Below are 20,735 nucleotides of genomic sequence, written 5' to 3'. Positions count from 1 at the left end.
AAGTGTCTAGTACTCAGGAAGTTTTATCAAACTGTTTGACATTGTCTATTGGTCTTGGCCCAGATCATTTTTGGCACTGACAATGTAACAGTTGTAAGCGGGGAAGGGAGCCTGTGAGTGCTGAGGTGACCAGAAAGCTTAAAGTATTTTAAGAGCAACTGAAATGTAAGAAGAAAGAGGACTGAACCTTCAGGTTATATTTCCACTTTGCCGTGTGTAGGCAAGTGAGTAATGTCACACTTTATCTCACTGTGCAGAGAGCCACAAAGCACACAAAGTACACTTGACATATGTAGACTGTTCCACTTCTGTCCTTAAAGTTATGTATGCTAAGGATTTCATAGTGAGTGAGATTTTGAATATTTAGGGCATAAAACAAGTTAGAGATTTACCACTGGTTAAAATAAGATCAGATACTTCTGGAGTCTGATTTCTAGACATTTTAAACTGAGAGGGGTTCTCTAACAGATGAGAAAACTGAACCTTATAAACTGCCTGAGATTGCATATCGTTAGTCAACCAGTGTACCATGCAAGTTACAAAGAGTGGCACTACATATTAAAGGGGATGGAATGAGAGGCTTTCTATGGAGCGTCCATTTATATTCCAAGTATTATAATATGTTGGGTAAGCTTTGGGCATGAAGAAAGCCAGCTGCATGCCACTTAATGACAGGGGAAACGTTGAGAAAACTTTGGGTTCTGTCCTAATATTCCCCTGCAGCCTCATGCAGCCTGACTGGATTAGCAACTCCCTGGTTTGCCTGTTGTTCTTGGTTTCTTATGGCTCCTCCAGGAATTCACTGACCCTTCATTCCTTCCAGCCCCAACTTTTTATGACCCTTTAGTAGCTAAACGCAAACCTTGACACAGTAGTGAAAGTCAGGCTTGCTGTTCTTGGTGAGTGGCGTATGGGTCCATGCTTTCATTTTTAGGGGATTATGGTGCCAGTATAAAAAAAAAAAAAAAAACACTAAAATGAAGTGTTAACTTTGATCCATGACACTTGCAGTGGAGTAAGCAGGTTTTCCTACTTGAATTTAAGTGTTAAGAGTTTGGGAGTGCTGGGATCTTTCTTCTAGTTTTAGAAATAACGGAAAGCAAAAGAAAAAAATTGGACAGCACTGGTTTCCCTTGTTTTCTTAGTTGTAGTGCATGAAAGGTCAAATGTGAAAGGCCATGAGGAGGCTCTTAGAAGAATGTAGCTCCCCTAGTTCTTTTCACATCATAGGAAATGAAAATGAATCCTAACATTGCTTACTTCTAGTTTCCAGGAAGTGATGTTCAGTTTGGGGGCAGGGGGCTCTTGGTTACAGACCTGGCCTGTGACTTGTGAGTCTGCATCCCTGGCTGTCCCGTGTGCTTCCAGGTGCCCATGTGCATTCCCAAAGCGTATCATCCTTCCTTTCTCCAAGTCCAGTCTTTGAGTCTCTTAGCGTCTGTATTCATCTTCCAAACCAGACCCTGTTAGAGTTCATCTATTTCTCTTCTGTCTCCCTATCTGCCTATTCCTGACAAGCCCATTGTATTTGCAGGCCTCCTCCCTCCTCTACAGTCTGCCAGTCACATCCAATCTATGCTCTAACTCAGACATTAAGATTGTATCCCAAGGATTTTTGCACTTAAGTGTTTCCTCTACTTGGGAGTATCTCCAAGATAGATCCACCTGACATCTCTGGCCCTGGTCAAACATCACTTTTAAGGAAGTCTTCTGAACACCCTCTAAATTGTCAAGGCCTCACTACCCAGGTTCCCTTGCTTTATATTTCTCCGTTGTATAAATATACTGCCAGTGCCTGTCCATCACTCCATATGCATTGCTGTGTCTCAACCTTCCCCTTAAGACTGTAAACCATCTGAGGGCAGTGATTTAAAAAATGGGGATTTGGATTATATGAACAGTGCTTGGCTTAGAGTATGTGCTTTATAAAGTGTTTTGTCTTCATGGGTAAACAAATTATTTCCAGAACTCCAATACTTGTAGTTCATTTGAGTGCTGTCCACAGGCCAGCATCTTAAAAAGCCACAATCATTGCCCTTAGAACTACTCAGATCTTGACATTTTGCATATATATATATATATATATATATATATATATATATTAATGTTAACTGTCAGAAGATGAATTATTATATACAGCTCTTAGAAAGAATTCTGGCACCCTTTACTAAATTTGAACTCAGAAGTCCAGGATCCCCAAAGAAGAAAAAACAAAAAACAATTGAATTGTTCTAGCCCTTACCCAGGTTTCTAACCACCCTTTGTGCATGCTGCCCAACTGAGGGAGATGAAGGTGCCAGTCAAGGAGCCCCGTGTTCTGTCTGTAGTCACATCTAGTGGGAAGCTGATGGGGTAAGCCCACTCAAAAGTGAGTGGGGCCTAGCCTGGAAGTCTGTACTCCCCTTTGATTCATGTCAGCAACTACTACAGCTGCTGAGAAACGCCATGGTCGCTGCTCCAGCGCAGAAGGAAAAGCGTCACGTAGAAGGAGAACAAACGTGAGGACAAGTGTCGAATGGCTCTAGAAGTCAAAGAAGACATGGCAAGAACAAGTTTGGCTGAAGGGTACAGTTTGGGTTTTGCTTAAACTCTGTGTGTGTGTGTGTGTGTGTGTGTGTGTGTGTACACACATGTAGGTCAGAGAACATCTTTGTGAAGTCAGTTATATAATCCTATCTTTACCTGGGTTCCAAGGATGAAAGTCAGGTCCCTAGGCTTGCCTGAGCAGCACCTGTATCTGCTAAGCTATCTACCAGCCCTGTGAGATATTTGTAGCGAATGAAAGGATCCCCCACACACACAACCCACCCCCGCCCCCCGCCATTCCTGATTCCTACAGGGATTGGTTTGTAAGGGGCTCTTGGGCCTGGTGTGGAGGCACACACCCTTAATCCCAGCACTTGGGGGCGGAGATGGGTATCTATGCATTCAAGGCCAGCCTGGTCTACAAAAAAGGGCTCTGGACTGACTCAAGGGAGGAGCAGACACTGCTGAGTGGGGTGTTTCTGCATGGAGGCAGAGACACCCTGCAGAGGCTGAGCATACCCTCCAGAGGACCTTGTGAAACACTGCATTTGACATGGAAGCAGGTTTTAAGAGGATGTGCTAGTCAGATAAAATCAGAGAGAGTCAGACTGTGTAGACAGACAGTAAAATGAATGGATGTAAAGGAGAATAATGTGTGTGGCTGTTTGAAAAAAGCTTTGAAAATGAGAGGAAACTCAGAGAGTAAAATGCAAAGGCATCTCTTTGGACTTAATTCCAAATACTAAGTAAAATGACCTCAAAGACATACTAGCAAGAATAACTTTTAAGTAAGCAATTAAAGATACATGTTAACTTGATCGCAAACACTTTACAAACCACCTTCTAGAACATTCCACAAAGGTATTTGGTGCGTGTTTTGCTTGCTTTGGCTTTTCTGCTTTTTGTTCGTTGTTTGGGCTGTGAGACACAGCCTAAGGCTACAGCCCAGGCTGTGCACAAACAGCACTTGGGCCTCAGCCTCTCAAGGACAGGGATTACAATAGTAAGCCATGTACCTAGCCTCTAGCCTGTCTTCCAGCAGCCATGGTTTTCCTTAATGGCATATAAGTGGCATGACGAGTGTTCGAAAATGAATACCATGCACCCAAGTAAATGTCATGGGTGAGAAGTGGCGGGTGCCGGGGCCACAGAAGTCCATACCTTTAATAATCCAAATCATTATTTATAACAGAATGAAGGAATATAACTCAGAGTTGTGTCTGTGTTACGGTTTTGTTTTTTCAATCATGCATGATCCATGCTGTTCCCAGAGCATGCTAGGTGCCAAGAAGTGGAACTGTTTGCTGTGTGCATGTGCCTAGAATTGAAGGATTCAAGTCATCTAAAGAACTGCACAGTGACAAGCACCCCCAGCACCCAGGCCAAGCCCCACCACAAGGCCTCTTCTTACCATCTGTTATTAGCTCCTGCAGCTCTTGCACTGGATATATTTTACCAGGCACCAGAAGATAAAAACACCTAGAATGCACTCTTAACTAGAAATTCAAGTATTTGTCAAATTTTTCTCACAATACACTATTGCACATTTACATTTAAAAGAAAGAAAAAGAAGAAAAGAAAGAAAACTCCCAGCACTGGAGAGGCAGTGGCAGGAGGATCTTTGAGTTCAAGGCCAGCCTGGTCTACTACCAGCTAGCCAGCCAGCCAGCCAGAGCTACAAAGTGATTCTCAAAACAAAGATTAATTTTCACCAAGCCCGGAGCATATATGAGGGCCACTTAAATTTACAAAATAACCCCCTCTGGCCTGGGAATGGGCATTTGGAAGATGGGCTCCCTTTACTCCTCATTTCACCCCATCCCCCTGTCCCCAGAGATCTAAAACACACAGGCGATCAGTCAAAGCCAAGCCCGGGAGGTGGGGTCGGGAAAGGGATGGGATGGGCAGCCAAAATCCGCCGCTAAGGCGGGGAGGAATTGCCCGAAGCTCACGGCAAGTATGGGACAAAGGCAAGCGTGGGGCTTCTGAGAGGGCTAGTGCGCGCACACGGCCTGGTACTATGCCAGGGCCTTCCCTCTGGCTCTCTCCACCTCTGGCCTCTTTCTCGGGTCTCTCCCCGCCTGAATTCCACCCCCTGAAGGCGGTTGGTACGTTCTAGATGACTCCAAGAGCTTAAAAAGGGCCCGGGAGGGCGGGTTCCACAGATTTGGTCTTAGCCAGTCCATGCACTAGGCTGGTCTCCCGTGACTCCCAGACCTGAGTCTCAATATCCTTGCGAGAGCTTTTAGTGCTGTGGGTCACAGGCGTTCGAGGTCCCCTGTGCGTGCGCCTGTCTAGGCTGCAGCCCACGTCCTCCGTGCTCCCGCCCTCTGCAGCTGGCCTGGAGAGGCGCGCCCCAGCCCTGCGGGGATGGACCGGACCGAGCTGCTGAAGCCGCGGACCCTGGCCGATCTCATCCGCATCCTGCATGAGCTCTTCGCGGGTGACGAGGTCAACGTGGAGGAGGTGCAGGCTGTGCTGGAAGCCTACGAGAGCAATCCGGCCGAGTGGGCTTTGTACGCCAAATTCGACCAGTACAGGTGAGCGCTTCGGGGATTTCTGCAAAGCTAGGTCCCCAGGGTTGGGAGGGAGCTCACCGCCACCTTCGCAAGGCACTCAGGTTTCCAGCTCTCTGTCGCTCAAAAGACCTGGATACCACCACCCTCAGCCTCCAACTATACTACGGGGACGGGGACCCCTCCGCCACCTGGCATGCTCCGGCCCTGGCGGCGCAGATACCTAGAACTGACCACAGACGGCCCAGGAGATCACCCGGCCAACCATCTAGAAAACGGTGGTGGTGGGAGATAGAACCCCAAGGCAGTCCTCTCTCACCAACCCTGGAACGCTTAATTTAATGTAAAATAGCGCCCGGGTTTTGCCAGCTGTTACTTCTATCCCAAGCTAATTTCACCTCCCTAACTTGAGTGTTGGCTCACCCACCAGCAGGTTTGCAAATTGGGCACACCGTGGCTTTTGCAGCCTCCAAGCCTTTGGCCTTCTCTTGCCCTGTTTCCCAGGATCTGGAAGGGAAAACTAAAGACCGCTACTAAGACCGCTACTTGCTTGAGGTCTGGTAGGCTGGGAGCTTTGAAGCCTTAACTTAGGGATTAAGTCAGAATGATCGGCAGCCCTCATAGTTTAGAATAACATGTAGTCACCACGAAGGTGAGAGGTTCGTGTGTAGAAGAGAGGAAACTTCGGTGCTTGATAAGACTGCGCCTAGCTCAAGGAAACTGACTCCAGGAAATGATGGCGGGAATGCGGCTTTTCCTTGGAAAGTCGTTTCTCCTTAACATGCGATGTGTACAATAAAATTTTGTCAGCAAAGACCATGTCAACTGTATTTTGGGACTTGTGAGTAGTTTACGCTAAGGACAAAGAGGGTGGCATTTTTGTGTTTGGGAAGCGATCTTAAGCAGTCTCCTTTGATTCTGGTCACTGTTCCGGGCTGGTTCTGGCAAGGGTACACGTGACATGTCTAGTTCTTAAGTGCTGTCTGATCGTTGCCAGTTTGTGGGCCAAGTGCTCCTCCAGGCACTTCACAGAGTGAGACAAAGCTGTTCTTATCTCAGTTTTACCAGGAAAGACCTGCAGGAATGGAGTTGGGTACCCTATACAAGGTCTGTTTCTGCATTATTGTTTAGGAGCCCCACCAAACCAGGCTCACCTGCAGCCCATTTGGCCTGAAAAACTTTTACATAGCTCCGTGTATGAAAGTGTATAAAATTAAAAATCAACTATTTACTATTTACTGAAAATCAATCATAATTTTTTTAAAAATTAGCAAACAATTTTATCATTAAAGCAAATATGCATACTAATGAGATGGATTGCTTGTTTACTTTTACATAAAGTATCTTGGTTGAATATTTGTTATTACAACTTTACATTTGAGTCAAAGATTATTAAACATGAAAAAGAATTGAGCCTGGGTGTGATACTTGCACTTAGGAGGTGGAGGTAGGCAAGCTGGGCAAACCGCAGCTCACAGTTCACAGCCTGAGCTACTTGAAAACTCAGGGAAGATGCCCTCTGACCTTTACACCAGCACTGTGCCACACACATGCACACACACACATACATAATAACACAATTAAAAAAAAAAAGAACCATTTGATGACACAGGCAAATGTTGCCAGGTTCCAATTTATTCCACATTACATTTTATTTGAAATTAATTTTTGGCTGTACATTCAGAAATCATACTGTCCCAAACTTCCATGAATCCACATTCCTCTATTCAGTGACCATTTTAAAAGCTTGAGCTCAAAAGCACTAAGCAACTTCCTCTGGTCCGGTGATTCTCAGCCTATGGGTAGCTACCCCTTTGCGAGTAGAATGCCTAAGACAACGAGAAAACACAGAGATTTACAAGTCAAAACAGTAGCAATAAAAAAATTTTATGGCTGGTGGCATCACCCGCAGCATGAACTGTATGAAACGGTAGCATTAGGAAGGTTGAGAACTGCTGCTCTAGACATAGGACAAATCGTTTAATTACAGTAGCATATCTGGCTAGATAACACATTGCCCAGGTGAAATTAGCCAGGTGTGCTGCACGCAGCTCCTGCTTTCTAGAACAATGGTGTTGCCGGGGACTTTTGTTTGATCGAAGGCACAGGGCATTAAGATAAGGTGAAGTCCTGGGTGGGCTATAGAGTAAGGAGGGAGGGAGCCGGTGGGTGAACTACAGTGTTGTGATCCTTCGTGCCTCAAAGGGTTGCAATCTGTGATGCGATCTGGGGCTTGGAAGAAGGCTATGTGTGTTCCAGTATATCCAGACAGTGGGTTCTTGGGAGAAGTGGGGTGTTGTACATGAACCCTGTTTACTATGACTTAAAGTCTATGTGCACAGCCCTGTCCTGGGTCATAAGGAGCTCAAATATAAGGGAAACTAATAGCTAAAAAGAAAATAATAGTACTTGGCAAGTCTCCGGAGATTTCCTGTCCTGCAAGCTCCTGGCCCCGAGCTTGGGGGATGGTAGGGAGGACAAGGCTGGAAGCAGCCTGGACAGCGCAAGTTAACAGATGACTAAGTGAACAAACACTACCAGAACAGACGTATACAACCCTTTCCATACCTTAAAAACGTCAGTCTAAAATGAGTGTCACAGCCGGTGGACTTTGCTGGGTAGATACTAACAACAGGACCATTTGGACCAAATGGCAACTTTTGAGAGCTCAAGTGTCCTTAAGATAGTTGTTTTGGTTTGGATTTTTTTTTTTTTCCCCTGTCAACTGTAATAGCGAAAGGTTCAGTCTTCTGACCTAATGAAACCTTTGTTCTGGTGCTTTCTTCAACCCTCAGCTTATTTGTGCAGAACTTTTCCTTATGAGTGCTTTTGAATGCGTTTGTGTCAGCGCTTCAGTAGTAAAACCTGGCAGAGTTCTAGAACAGTCCTTCAGTGAAACCTCGGTCCTCAGAGCCTACTTTAGCTACTAGAAGGGGGAAAATGCCCCCAAAACAATAGCAACATTCTTTCCTGGAGTAGTTACGAACTTTCCAGATACCTTCCCATGAGTAAGCTACTTTTTATTAGTTTGAGGCTGATAAGCATGGAGAAACATGAAATTTGCATTATTTTTCCCCCCTCTTATCTTTTCATACCTGTAAGAAACACTGAGCAGAAACCTCAGTAAAGTCAGGGATTCAAAATACAGAAAGGGGGGCTGGAGAGATGGCTCAGAGATTAAGAGCACTGTCTGTACTTCCAAAGGTCCTGAGTTCAATTCCCAGCAACCACATGGTGGCTCACAACCATCTACAATGAGATGTGGTGCCCTCTTCTGGCAGGCAGGCACACATGCAAGCAGAATGTGTATAAATAATAAATAAATAAATATTAAAAAAAAAAAAAAAAAACAAAATACAGAAAGGTCTTGTCATCATTCTCGCTGGACCTGGGGGGTGGGGCTTCAAAATGCAGAAAAGTCAAAACTCCGCTGTTAAAAACAGATTTCATTTGTTCTGATCTTTGAACTCAGAACTCATGTTCAAGTTTGATGGAGGTAGACTATGAGGGTGAGGGTTCGCGTTCCTATGCACAGCAGGCTAGGTGTCCTACTTTGGAAGGAAGAGAGCAGGCAGACCTTTGTATGGCATCTGCCATTTCTAGGAAGTGCATCCAGAGGCTAAGCGCAGCTTTCTTTAAATAATGTCTCTGTTGTTTCTCAGAAAGGAAAAAAAAAATGCACATTGAAATGGCTGACAATTTATTGGGGTTAAAGGAAGCAAGCTGTTGATCATTATTTTTAGATGGCTATGTGAGCAAAACTGAAGTATAGATTTAATTCAGGCATATGCGTTAACAGTAAGTGGGTGTGGGCAATTGGTAGTGAGAGAGTGAGTTTGCTTAAATGAGTTCCTATGGCTCTGAGATTTTTCCTTTCTTTGACAGTTTTTGAAAAGGTAAAAGATTGGTTTGGTTTTGGGTTTTTTTGGTGCTGTTTTTGTTTTGTTGTTGTTGTTGTTATTTTGATTTGATTAGCATTTCCCTGGGAGGAGAGTAAGGAAGGGAAACTGTGGTCAGGATGTTATATATGAGAGAAAATTAATTAAATTTAAATTAAATTCAATATTTAATAAATATTTTTAAAAGACCAAATCCTAAGCCTTACTGAACCTCTACATTTGAATGAGAGATTATTAAGCAGAAAACACAAAGTAAGACTGGACACAACAGGGATGCTGGGAATCTCAGCACTTTGTAAGTGGAAGCCGGGGGACCAGAGGTTTAAAGCCATCAGCAGCAGACTCTGAGCTCACAGCCTGGGTTGCATGAGACTTTGTTTATAATAACTACAGTTAATAATTAGTAAATGATACTTTGTCACACTAATTTTCCTAGTGCTTATCTCAGCGATCAGATTCCCACTGGAATATGTTTGCTTTTTCAGGTATACTCGAAATCTTGTGGATCAAGGAAACGGGAAGTTTAATCTGATGATTCTGTGCTGGGGTGAAGGTCATGGCAGGTAATGCAACAGGTCACTCATTCCAGGCATTCCTTTTGGATATTCCTCCTACCCTCAGGAGTTCTTTCGTACTTTCTTCTGACAAATCTATGTTCTGGGTGGGCATGGCGGCACACACCTTTAATCCCAGTGTAAGAGGCAGAGGCAGGGAGATCTCTGTGAGTTCCAGGTAGTTACAAAAAGCTTATGTCAGCATGTTGGTGGGTATGCTCTGCTAATGTGAATATGCGTTTGTGATACTTTCTTCATTAAGTAAAGGTTATATACTCCATTTCTATTTTGCACATTTTGTCATCCTCTTGAACTGCTAACTGCTTTTATAATGTGGCTTTGGTTTTTTGCATGAGTGGTTTTTTGTTTTGTTTAATTTTGGGTTTTGTTTGTTTGTTTATTTATTTGTTTTGTTTTTGGGGTTTTTTTTATTTTTTATTTTTTGGTTTTGTGGTTTTTCAAGACAGGATTTCTCTGTGTAGCCCTGGCTGTCCTGGAACTCACTCTGTACACCAGGCTGGCCTTAAACTCACAGAGATCCACCTGCCTCTGCCTCCTGAATGCTGGGATTAAAGATGGGTGCCACCACCACCATTGCCCCACCCCACAACCAGCCTTAACATGTTTTTAAGCACCTATTTAATTGTCTCAAGGTTCAATTAGTGTAAGTTATGGTGTTTTAAATGTTCTGAAGATAACTCCATGTTTTGCAATGCTAGAAATCTAGTATATGTTTCATGCACACTGAGCAAACAGTGTACCCTCTAATGCTGAACTATACCCCACCCCCATTCAAGGTATTTCTTACAGTGTCTGGCATGAACTATGTGCGTTAAATCCAGTGCCCAGGGCCAACGAGATGGCGCAGTGGGTGAGCTTGATAATTCTCTGGAATCCACAGAGTAGGAAAGAACCAACTCTTACAAGAAAACCACCTCTTACACACACACACACACACACACACACAAACACACAATGATAAATGTGAAAAATAAAAGTAAAAACAAGCCCCCTTCCCAAATGAGTTGTGATTCAAAGAGGAAAATACTCACCTTAGTTTAACCTCTCTGTCTATTACGGAGTTAATCTGGTTTTGGAACTGTGCTTAACCCTGACCTTTGTGGTATGTGAGATGTGTCAACAACTGTGGGACCAAAGACCAAACTGGGCCAGATTTTGAGGCAGAAAAACATGTTACAGATTCAGAAAAAACTCTTTCTGCTTCTAGTTAATTGTTTAACTTCTTTACCAGGAGTGCAATTTAAACTAACACTGATGCTTTAACATTTGTTTCCTTGCCTCTAGTCCGTACCCTTGTCAGCCTTGTTACCAACTGAACATTATTGTATCTTAAAACAGATTTGTCAGGTTTTGTCAAACAATTCCCCAGACCCAGAGAGGAATGCAATGCCAAAGCAGAATGCTCTAGGGTGTTAGGTCTAGAGTAAACAGATGCTGAAATGAGCACTGGATGAGATGGGGTGGGGAGCAGTCATTCATTCTCTCATTAGTTTTTAAAGACAGATGAGCAAGGATCAATTAGGTCTTGTTAGAAAGAGTTCTTTTTATGGTGCATTTAAACATTAACAGAACTCATCATGATGTAAATCCTAACAATTATATACACTTGAATATATTACTCAACTTTGCAGCTATTATGACTTCATGTACCTAAGTACTATTTGTTCTAAGATCATATAAATAAATTCCTTTCTACTTAATAAACAGTTTGATTTCTCTCACCAGCGTCAGAAGATTGTCACACGTAGGCTACTCCAAGCCTGTAAGATGTTAGCACTATGTATTCATTCTGTCATCACTTCAGGATGATAAATATGCGTATACAAATATAAATTCTCCCCACACACACACAAAGAAGGAAAGAAAAGGCCCACAGGGAATAAAATATTAAATGATTTCAGTGTAGTCAATTATTATGGATGATTTACTTTGTTCTTTTAAAAATTTCTCTAATGGACACGTATGAGAGAGACAGACAGAGACAGAGACAAAGAGAGGAGAGAGAGAGTGTGTGTCTGTGTGTCTGTGACTGTCTGTGTGATGCCAGAGATAAAACCTCTCTGTCTTCCAGTTCTAATATTCTTTCATTACCAAATTCTAGCTCAGCTTAAATGAGTTATTAAAAGCTGCGTCCTCCTCTGACCCCACCCCGGACATTGTTTCTCACCCATAATCCCAGCAAACCTGTGACCCTCCCTTCTGAAGAAGGGAGATGGCCAGTCCTAGCGCATAATGAAGCTGTGTCTCAAAGGCAACTATAAACCGAGAAAAAAACAAAAACAAACAAATCAAGACAAAACAAATAAACAAAAAAAAACTGCACTGGGGAAAAAGAAAAGAAATGGTTTCTGAGTTTGTGTTTTGTTGCCATATTGCTGAGGCATCAGTTTTCAAACATACGCCGCTGTTCTAGTACGCGTTTACATCAAAACTGTGAGCTACATGCCTTCTTATGGATGAGTTGTTTTTGTGTCCAGAACAATAGCCATACCAAATTGTAAACTGATAGATTTAAAGGCTTCTTGAAGTGTACCAGCTTCAGCTCAATCAATGGGGCACTGGACCAGCTACTGAGTCCGTTTGTCGTTCTGTGCATATACAGCAGTATTCACGACCACACGGACTCCCACTGCTTTTTGAAGATGCTGCAGGGAAATCTGAAGGAGACACTGTTTGACTGGCCTGACAAAAAATCCAATGAGATGATCAAGAAGTCTGAAAGGACCCTGAGGGAAAACCAGTGTGCCTACATTAATGGTAACATTTTATACTTTGTCTATGATCATGTGGGAGAAACTGAGCTCTTTTATTTTTTTTTAAGGTTTATTTATTTATTTTATGTATATGAATTCTCTGTCTTCATGTACACCTGCATGCCAGAAGAGGGTACCAGATCTCATTACAGATGGTTGTGAGCTATCATGTGGTTCCTTGGAATTGAAATCAGGACTTCTCTTTTTATTTTATTTTATTAATTTACTCATATTACATCTCAATTGTTATCCCCTCCTGGTATTGTCCCATTCCTTCCTCCCTCCCTCCCGAACTCAGGACTTCTGGAAGAGCAGCCAGTGCTCTTAACTCCTGAGACATCTCTCCAGCCCAAGAAACTGAGCTCTTACCATGCATGTTGATGGGAAGTGGTTGGAAAATAGCCTAAACACAATGGGTTTCTAAGGCTTTAAAGCAGGGTTGGAATCATTCACTTCAAACATATGCATGAGCTGGGCATGGTGGCTCATGACTATAATCCCAGCACTTGGGAGGCAGAGGCTGGCATATCTCTGTGAATTCGAGGCCCGTCTGGTCTACAAAGTGAGTCAGTGACAGCCAGGACTGCAAGAGAAACCCTGTCTTGAAAAACAAAACAAAACATATGCCTGAAGATTATCATTCATTGGAAAGCTATTTACTTGCCCACACTTAGAACAGAGAATGTGGGATAAAATTTATGCAAAAGAATTGTGTCTACTTGGGAAACATAGAGTGTGTCTGTATTAGAAAATGCAAAGTGCTCTGGAAGTGATTAAAGAACTTTAGTTGGTGCCTTTTTTTTTTTTAACTGCATATAGCATACCTAGAAGGCTTTTCTCAAGGGAAACTATGCAATGTATATTGTTGGACAGTGACTTATAGCTCTCTTATCAAGAATTTGTTCTCTCCCCTAAATGTCTTTTGGAGTAGCCAAATACTTCCCAGGAGAGGCAGTGAACTTACTGCCATTTCTAAGATCTTTGGAAAGATCGTAACTTTCCAAAAATGCATTAAAGCATGTAAGAGTCATAATTTTTAGTCTCATTTATATATGAGATTGCCAGTACATATGAAAATTAAATAACTTGTCTGTAGTCACTCAGCTTTTAAATTGTTAGCCAGTATTTTCCAAGAAGTTTGAGTCCAGACATATGCTTTTAATCAGGATGCTGTCCTGGTTATATAAAATAAAATATTACAGTCTTTCTCTGGCACACACAATACTTCCTTCATATATCTTAACGTCTAGTATTGGCCTTGCTGTTTGGCTTAAATTTTTTAGAGGAACGCACATCACTCACAAAGATCCGATTGTATGGGAAATGTTTTCTTTTCATATCACACGAGGCTGTGGTTTTCCTCTGTAGACATTTTCATTTGTTTTCTCAAATATTTGAGGGTTCCCATATAGAAGGCATGCCACCTTTATAAGAACGGACTTTCCACCTCTATCATAGCACAAGAAAGCAAAGCCAGGCGGTGGTGGTGCATGCCTTTAATCCCAGCACTGTGGAGTCAGAGACAGGCGGATGGCTGTGAGTTCGGGGCCAGCCTAGTCTACAGAGCGAGTCCAGGACAGTCAAAGCTACACAGGGAAACCATGTCTCGAAAAACCAAAACAAGAAAAAAAAGAAAAGAAAGCGAAACGCTTCTTAGAATGATTGCTTGCTGCTAGAATCAGAGTCTTTGAGAATGTATATTAGATATGGAAAAGAGCTTTGCCAGGGGTCTCCAATGGAAAGGCCTGTGGCAGCCAAGGATGTAAATTGAAGGAGGGAGCTGCGGATGTGGAATTAAAAAGCTTTGGTAAGGACCCAGTGAACGCTAAAGGGACAGCAGTGGTCACCAACCCCAGTGAGATGATTGCTTGCAGCTGGAATCAGAGTCTTTGAGAATGTACATTGGGTATGGAAGAGAGCTTTGGCAGAAATTAACATTTAAAAAAACCCCAAAACTTAACACTTCAATGGAAAAAGCATCAGGACAATTTCATTGCCAATTGGTAAAATGTACGGTGAGCTGTACTGCCTAATGTGTGTAGACTAATCAATCACTCAAATAGAGTAGAGCTGCAAGTTTCCAGCCTCTGGGTTTTACAGATTAGGGAGGAACTTGGTTATGATCTAAAGATGATGATGACAACAACAACAACAAAAGAAAAACACCCTGCATTCAAATCTTACACCTTGATAGAAGAGTTAGCTGGATGTGAATTGTGACCTGTCAGTAATTGCCCCTCAGAAGGCTGTAAGGCTGTGTCTTGTCTTCTAGTTACCCTGTTCCTGTTGAAAGTCCATTGCCTTCCTGACTCTTAGCGCTCTCTCTCTCTCTCTCTCTCTCTCTCTCTCTCTCTCTCTCTCTCTCTCTCTCTCTCTCTCTCAAAGATCTTCTGGAAATGTTTGGAATCTTCCCATGTGGTGCCTTCATCCTGTCCCATGTGGTTTCACAGTCATAAGGTCACCTAAGGACTCCTTGTTCTGCCAGCTGCTTGGTTAGTTCGGTTTGGACAGTCGACTTGTGCCCATTAACCCAAGAAATATCCTCATGTTGTCCCTGCGGCTCTCTTTCTGAAAGGCCTCTTGTTTGGATAGGAAGCTTCCCGAACTTGTCCTTTGATCTTTTTCTCTTTGCTATTATTTTAATCTTTGCCCTCTGATTCTTTGAGTCTACCTCAACCTTTTCTGCCAAGCCCTTCTGTTCAGGTTTTGTTGTATTTGGCAATCCTCCTGCCTCTGTCTCTTCAGCATTTCCTACCAGTGTGCACCACCACATCCAGCTGTCCTTTTCTCTTGAGGAGCCTTTTTGAGGCCGAGGTGTAGCTCAGCTGGTAGAGTGCTTGCCTAGCATACAAGGCCCTGGCTTCAGTCCTCAGGCCTACCTAAACCAGCCCAGCACTTAGGAGGTTGGGTAAAGGTAACCACAGTGCACTGCCTGAGACACTCTCTACAAGAATAAATAAATAAATAAATAACAAAAATTCTTTTGATTTCCTTCTCCCCTCTGGGTATTTTTGTCTCAGAAAAAAAATGCTAATGATAGACTTTCCCAGGTCCACTTGGTGTCCTGTTTCAACTTGCTTTTCTAGGCTGCTCAAGGCCACTCACTCTCTGTCCTCTGAACTAGAGTCTAACTCAGTTGTGTGCTCATGTGTAAAATCCAGGGACAAAAAAGTTCACTTGGTGGCTCTGAACACAAGATGGGGCTTGTTGACAGGATCTCTCTCCTCTCTCCCTCTCTCCCCTCCCTTCCTCTCTCCTCCTCTCTCTTCCCTTCCTCTCTCCTACCCTCCCCTCCCCTCCTCCCTCTCTATGTTAGGTAGAGCCCTTTAGCAGAGGAGGTCCCAGTGGCAGGATGTGTGGGGCTTTCCTGTGGGAGCTGGTGAGAGTCCTTAAGGAGATGCTTCCATCTCTGCCTGGAGACAGAAATCCTGCCTGATGGCTGGCTGGTGTGGAGAACAGATCTCTCGCCATTCATGCCTGGCTTGTTGCTTCACTCACTTGCTTTTACCAAGATATCTACCAGCCTTGGCTGCCATTGTTGTATTCTTTTCTAGTTCGAGATAACAAGTCTCTGTTTTTCTCGGGGTTGGGAGTATGGAGAGAAGGTGAAATGGGATTTGAGACCCTACTTCCTAAATAGCCTTTCCCTAGTGAGCGTGTTGGGCCTGGTCTTCACTTGTCTCCAGAAGTGCCTGGTGCTGCCAATTCCTTAGCAGCTTGAGAGTTTCAGATTACGGGGTTGGGTTATGTTGGTGATGGTTTTTGGTTTTGGTTATGAATATTTTCTTTTTCCTGTTTTGTTTCTCACTATATTTTATCTTGTTGTAGTCTGTGACTGTAAGTTGAGGTAGTCTGCAAACGGATGCCTGCATGGCACTTACGATACATAACAAGCTGTTTAATTCTAATGTATATTCACTCCATACTCACCGATGTCAATTAAAGACTGTGGGTGATTAAGAAAGTTTTGCCTTCAGCTGCTATCTTGATTCCTTCGTTGTTTTGTGTCCTCTTTCATGTCTTCAGACTCTATTGGATTACACCGAGTAGAGAACGTGAGCCACACAGAGCCTGCTGTGAGCCTTCACTTGTACAGTCCACCTTTCGACACGTGCCACGCCTTCGATCAAAGAACAGGGCATAAAAACAAAGTCACCATGACATTCCACAGCAAATTTGGAATCAGGACTCCATTTGTAAGTACCATTTCCTGGGTTCAAGTGACTTCAGAGGAGCTAGAGAGATGGCTCAGAAGTTAAGAGCGCTTGCTGCTCTTGCAGAGGACCTAGATTCAGATCACAGGACCCACATGGGATCCACACCATCCTTAACTCCGTTTCTCAGGGATCTGATGCCAGTGTCCACTTATGACCTCTATAGGCAGGAATGCACATTGTTCATATACATACATGTAGGCAAAGCACTTGTACACATAAGTCTAAAGAGGTGCATGAAGCCGAGCGTGGTGGCGCACGCCTTTAATCACAGCACTTGGGAAGCAGAGGCAGGTGGATCACTGTGAGTTCGAGGCCAGCCTGGTCTACAGAGTGACGCCAGGACAGCCAAGGCTACACAAAGAAACCCTGTCTCAAAAAACAAACCAAAAAAAAAAAAAAAAAGTACATGGCTTAGGGGCTGACCATAGTGCATCGCACAAAGGCTTTATTTATTTATGTATTTATTTAGGGTGTTTGTTTTTTGAGACAGGGTTTCTCCGTGTTAGCTTTGGCTGTCCTGGCCTTGCTTTGTAGACCAGGCTGGCCTTAAACACACAACGCGATCCACCTGCCTCTGCCTCCCGAGTGCTGGGATTAAAGGCGTGTGCCACCACACCCGGCTGCATGAAGGCTTTTAATGTTTTAAGTATTATTTAATGTGCTGGAAAGATGGCTCGGGAGGTAAGAACTCCTGGTGCTCTCGCAGAGGACCTGCATCTCATTCCCAGCACTCAGATCTAGCAGCTCACAACTGCCTCTGACTCCAGCCTCTGGCCTAATCCTAATGATTTCTTTGATGACAATTATTACCTTTGAAGATTATTTACTTATTTATTTATTTATTTTGTTTTTGTTTTTTGAGACGGCGTTTCTCTGTGTAGCCTTGGCTGTCCTGGACTCACTTCGTAGACCAGGCTGGCCTCAAACTCACAGCGATCCACCTGCCCCTGCCTCCTGAGTGCTGGGATTAAAGGCATGCTCCACCACGCCCGGCTATTTTTTAAAAATTAATTAGGTGCAAAGACTTGTTCCTTGAGAAATTTCAATATGTATGTTCATTCCCAAAGAAAATGTTTTCTCCACTTGTGAAATAAGAATGAAGTCTTTATTTGACCTGTTTCCAACTATGACAATGTTCAGAGTCTATTCTACTGGGACATCAATAAAACATCAATAAATTACATTCGCTGAGACTTTCTGAAGCCCATGTCCATTGAAATGTGAAGTTTTTAGACCGCAAATATATTGGGATATGCTAAGACATCCTTGAAGGACAAGTATTTCCCTCATAAGGCAACCAATATTACTATGGTAGAATAGTCTTCTGCCATTGATGAAATAAAAATAGAATGAACTTCATTTAGTCATGAGTGAAGTACATGGAAACAGGCTGCTGTAATCCTCAGGTTGCCTTTGTCTTCCATGTCAGAACTCAAAGAGTTTCTTATCGCAAGAACAAAGCCCTATGACTCCATGGCCAGGCTTTCAACTCTGCTTGAGAAACTAGACCACTTAGAGCAGTGGTTCTCACCCTTCCTAATGCTGCAACCCCGTAACACAGTTCCTCATGTTGCGGTGGCCCCCAACCATAAAACTGTTTTCATTGCTACTCCATAACTGTAACTGTGCTACTCTTATGAATCATAACGTAAATATCTCTATTTCCCCATGGTCTTTGGGTGGGGTTGTGACCCACAAGCTGAGAACCGCTGACTTAGAACAAGATTATATGCCCTATGCAAAAGTTCTTACACAGATTTCTTTTCTCCTTTCTTACAGCCGATGTCAGGCTCACTGGAGAACAACTAAGGCAAACCAAGCCCTTCGAAGTTTTGCCTCCGGGTCCCCTGAATGTTTACCTTGGACAGAGAGGCCACCCACCGTTTGCTGTCCAGTTACAGAGTTAAATAAGCACAGTCCTGCTGCAAAGTGGGTGTGCTAAGGAAGCAAATAGTATCCTGAGCTATGCAGGAGGAAATTTCCACTAAAGAAAAAGTCAATTGATTTCTAATGGCCAAATCATATTGTTCCACGTTCTTCTGTCCAATGATTTCATGGAAACTCTAGGCAGGGTGGAGGGTAGGGAGGTGGGGAGGTAAGTGGGGAGGGTGTTTTGGGTTTCTTTTGGCCTTAGGAAACACCCTGGTCTCTGAACTCTAATAACTAATAAGTAAAAGTCAATATCAAATGTCTGTTTTCATACTTGGAAGACTAAATGTAGAAACCTTTAGTATACTTTGTATGTTCTTAATATTTGACGAGAATTTTTAAAATCAAGACTTTTGTTTTCAGCCCTATTTGACAAATTCCTATCCTGTGGAGAATAGGGACATGATAGCAGTTTTGTTACTTCCTAGTGAAGGGCAGGGGGCTTAGAAATGTACATGTACCCAGACCGCCTGCAAAGCAAAACTGAAACTAGTGTAAATGTGTCCACTCACCTTGAGCTACCATCAAAATGTCCAAACAACTTTAATAAAACTGGATTTGAGAAAAAGTAGACATCACCTTTTAGATAACTGTGGTTAAAATATATATGTGTGATAGTTTCTTAGAATTGGATAAATTACCAAAACAATATAAAAACGATATTCTGTACTTTGGGGTGTGTGTGTGTGTGTGTGTGTGTGTGTGTGTGTGTGTGTGTGTGTCGCTGGGAATCAAACTCGGGGCTTCTTGCATGGTAGGCGAGCACTTCACCACTAAGCTATACCTCCATCCCAAATGGCGCTTCTATGACACAGGGTTGTGAAGGTCAAATAACCACAAACGTAGTGGCCTAAAGCAATGCAGATTTATAGTTTGCTGTCAAAGTCTAACCGTTTCACAGTGCTAATCAGGACTTTGTCCCTTTCTGTGGGTTCTGAGTAGGAGTTGCTGGGGTTCCCCGGCCTCTTGACTCTGCCCCTGTCTATCTCCAAAGCCAGCAATGGCAGGTTCCCCTGTATACGTCGACATTTCAATTATCTTCCACTTCCGTTTTCTACTTTGAGTGGCTCATGATTCAGATAATGTCTCCATTTGACACATGATCAGATAATGTGCCCTTAATCATACCTCTTACCCAGACAGTAACATTAATAGGTCATTAGGATGGTGCTGTTGGTAGGGAGCCTTCCTATTTATCCCAGTCTATCCTCTGGCCCTTAGTGAGACCAGTCTACCTCACATGACAAACAGACATGGTCACTATCACTAGGTCTCCTCATCCCATTATAATTTCAAAGTCCAAAAGTCTTATCCAAATCTCACTGAAATCAAGTACAAGAGAGATTGTTAATGTGGCACCATTCCTGGGGAAACATGAACGGACATCTGCTCACCCCAGATGGGGAACTAACAATAGACACAGTAAGGACAAAGTCCAATGTCCAGAACCAGTGAGTTGTATTGGGGTTTTTGCTGGAATGTGCGTGAGGGGTTCCTGACGGGCAGAAGTGACTCAAAGACAGCTGCATCACCAAAAGCCTACCCCAATGTAAGTGACAGCTCATGAATGCTGGAAACCTGGAGCTCACTGCTTAGCTTGTAGGCAGCTCAGTGGGTTAGAGAGTGTCCTTTTCAGGCAGCTCAGTGGGTTAGAGAGTGTCCTTTTCAGGCAGCTCAGTGGGGCTAAGCCTTTCCCAGGCAGCTTGACTGGTCTTGACTTTTTCCAGACAGCCCTGCCTCAATCTGCCTCTTTCAGACAACTCAGCTGGCCTATGAGTCTTCTCTATCCATAACTCCACTGGCCTCAGCTCCTTTAAGGTGCCTCAGCTGGTCTGAGAGAGCGCCTCTCAGCAGTCTTTTACTGCTTATACATGTTTGGGGTAGAAGGAACCTAGTATATCTGGCCACTTTCAGGAACTTCCTGAAGCCTCTGAGGTGTTTACTTCCTAAGGCTAAAGAACATCCCTGTAAGATGAAATGTTTTCCATCCAAGGTGAAAGCTTTTATAGTGCACGAAATTGCCAGGCAACACAATTCCTCTGTGTACGTGGACCTGCTGAGTTAAAAAAATATGCCAGAGGTCCCCAACCAAGATATTGGAAATCTAGTTTTTACACCCAGGACTGGATCCCAGCAACCTCCTTAAACTTACTCTCCTTGTATTTAGATCGTTCTTAGGTGAAACAGCCACAGCCACTTCTATTTTGGTCTCAATATATTAAGACAAAAGTAAGTGTATTTGTTTATTTTATACTCATTCTATATGTAAATATTTTAATGTGTACTATTCTTGTGGTCTCTTATATTTTAATTTGTATTG

The 20,735-nt window shown here is 43.3% G+C and overlaps 1 protein-coding gene across 1 annotated transcript; it reads left to right on the top strand.

Moving 5' to 3' along the window:
- Positions 1-4,619: 4,619 nt before the first annotated feature.
- Positions 4,620-18,560, top strand: Cdo1 (cysteine dioxygenase type 1). Its single transcript, XM_051163137.1, has 6 exons — positions 4,620-4,634; positions 4,863-5,066; positions 9,427-9,504; positions 12,119-12,273; positions 16,296-16,465; positions 18,266-18,560. The coding sequence occupies exons 2-6, from the start codon at positions 4,897-4,899 to the stop codon at positions 18,293-18,295; spliced, it is 603 nt and encodes a 200-aa protein (XP_051019094.1). The 5' UTR covers positions 4,620-4,634; positions 4,863-4,896; the 3' UTR covers positions 18,296-18,560.
- The last annotated feature ends 2,175 nt before the right edge of the window (positions 18,561-20,735 follow it).

This window comes from Acomys russatus, chromosome 20 (assembly GCF_903995435.1).
Source record: "Acomys russatus chromosome 20, mAcoRus1.1, whole genome shotgun sequence".
NCBI classification, from domain to species: Eukaryota; Metazoa; Chordata; class Mammalia; order Rodentia; family Muridae; genus Acomys; species Acomys russatus.
This window is presented reverse-complemented; position numbering and strand designations above follow the sequence as displayed.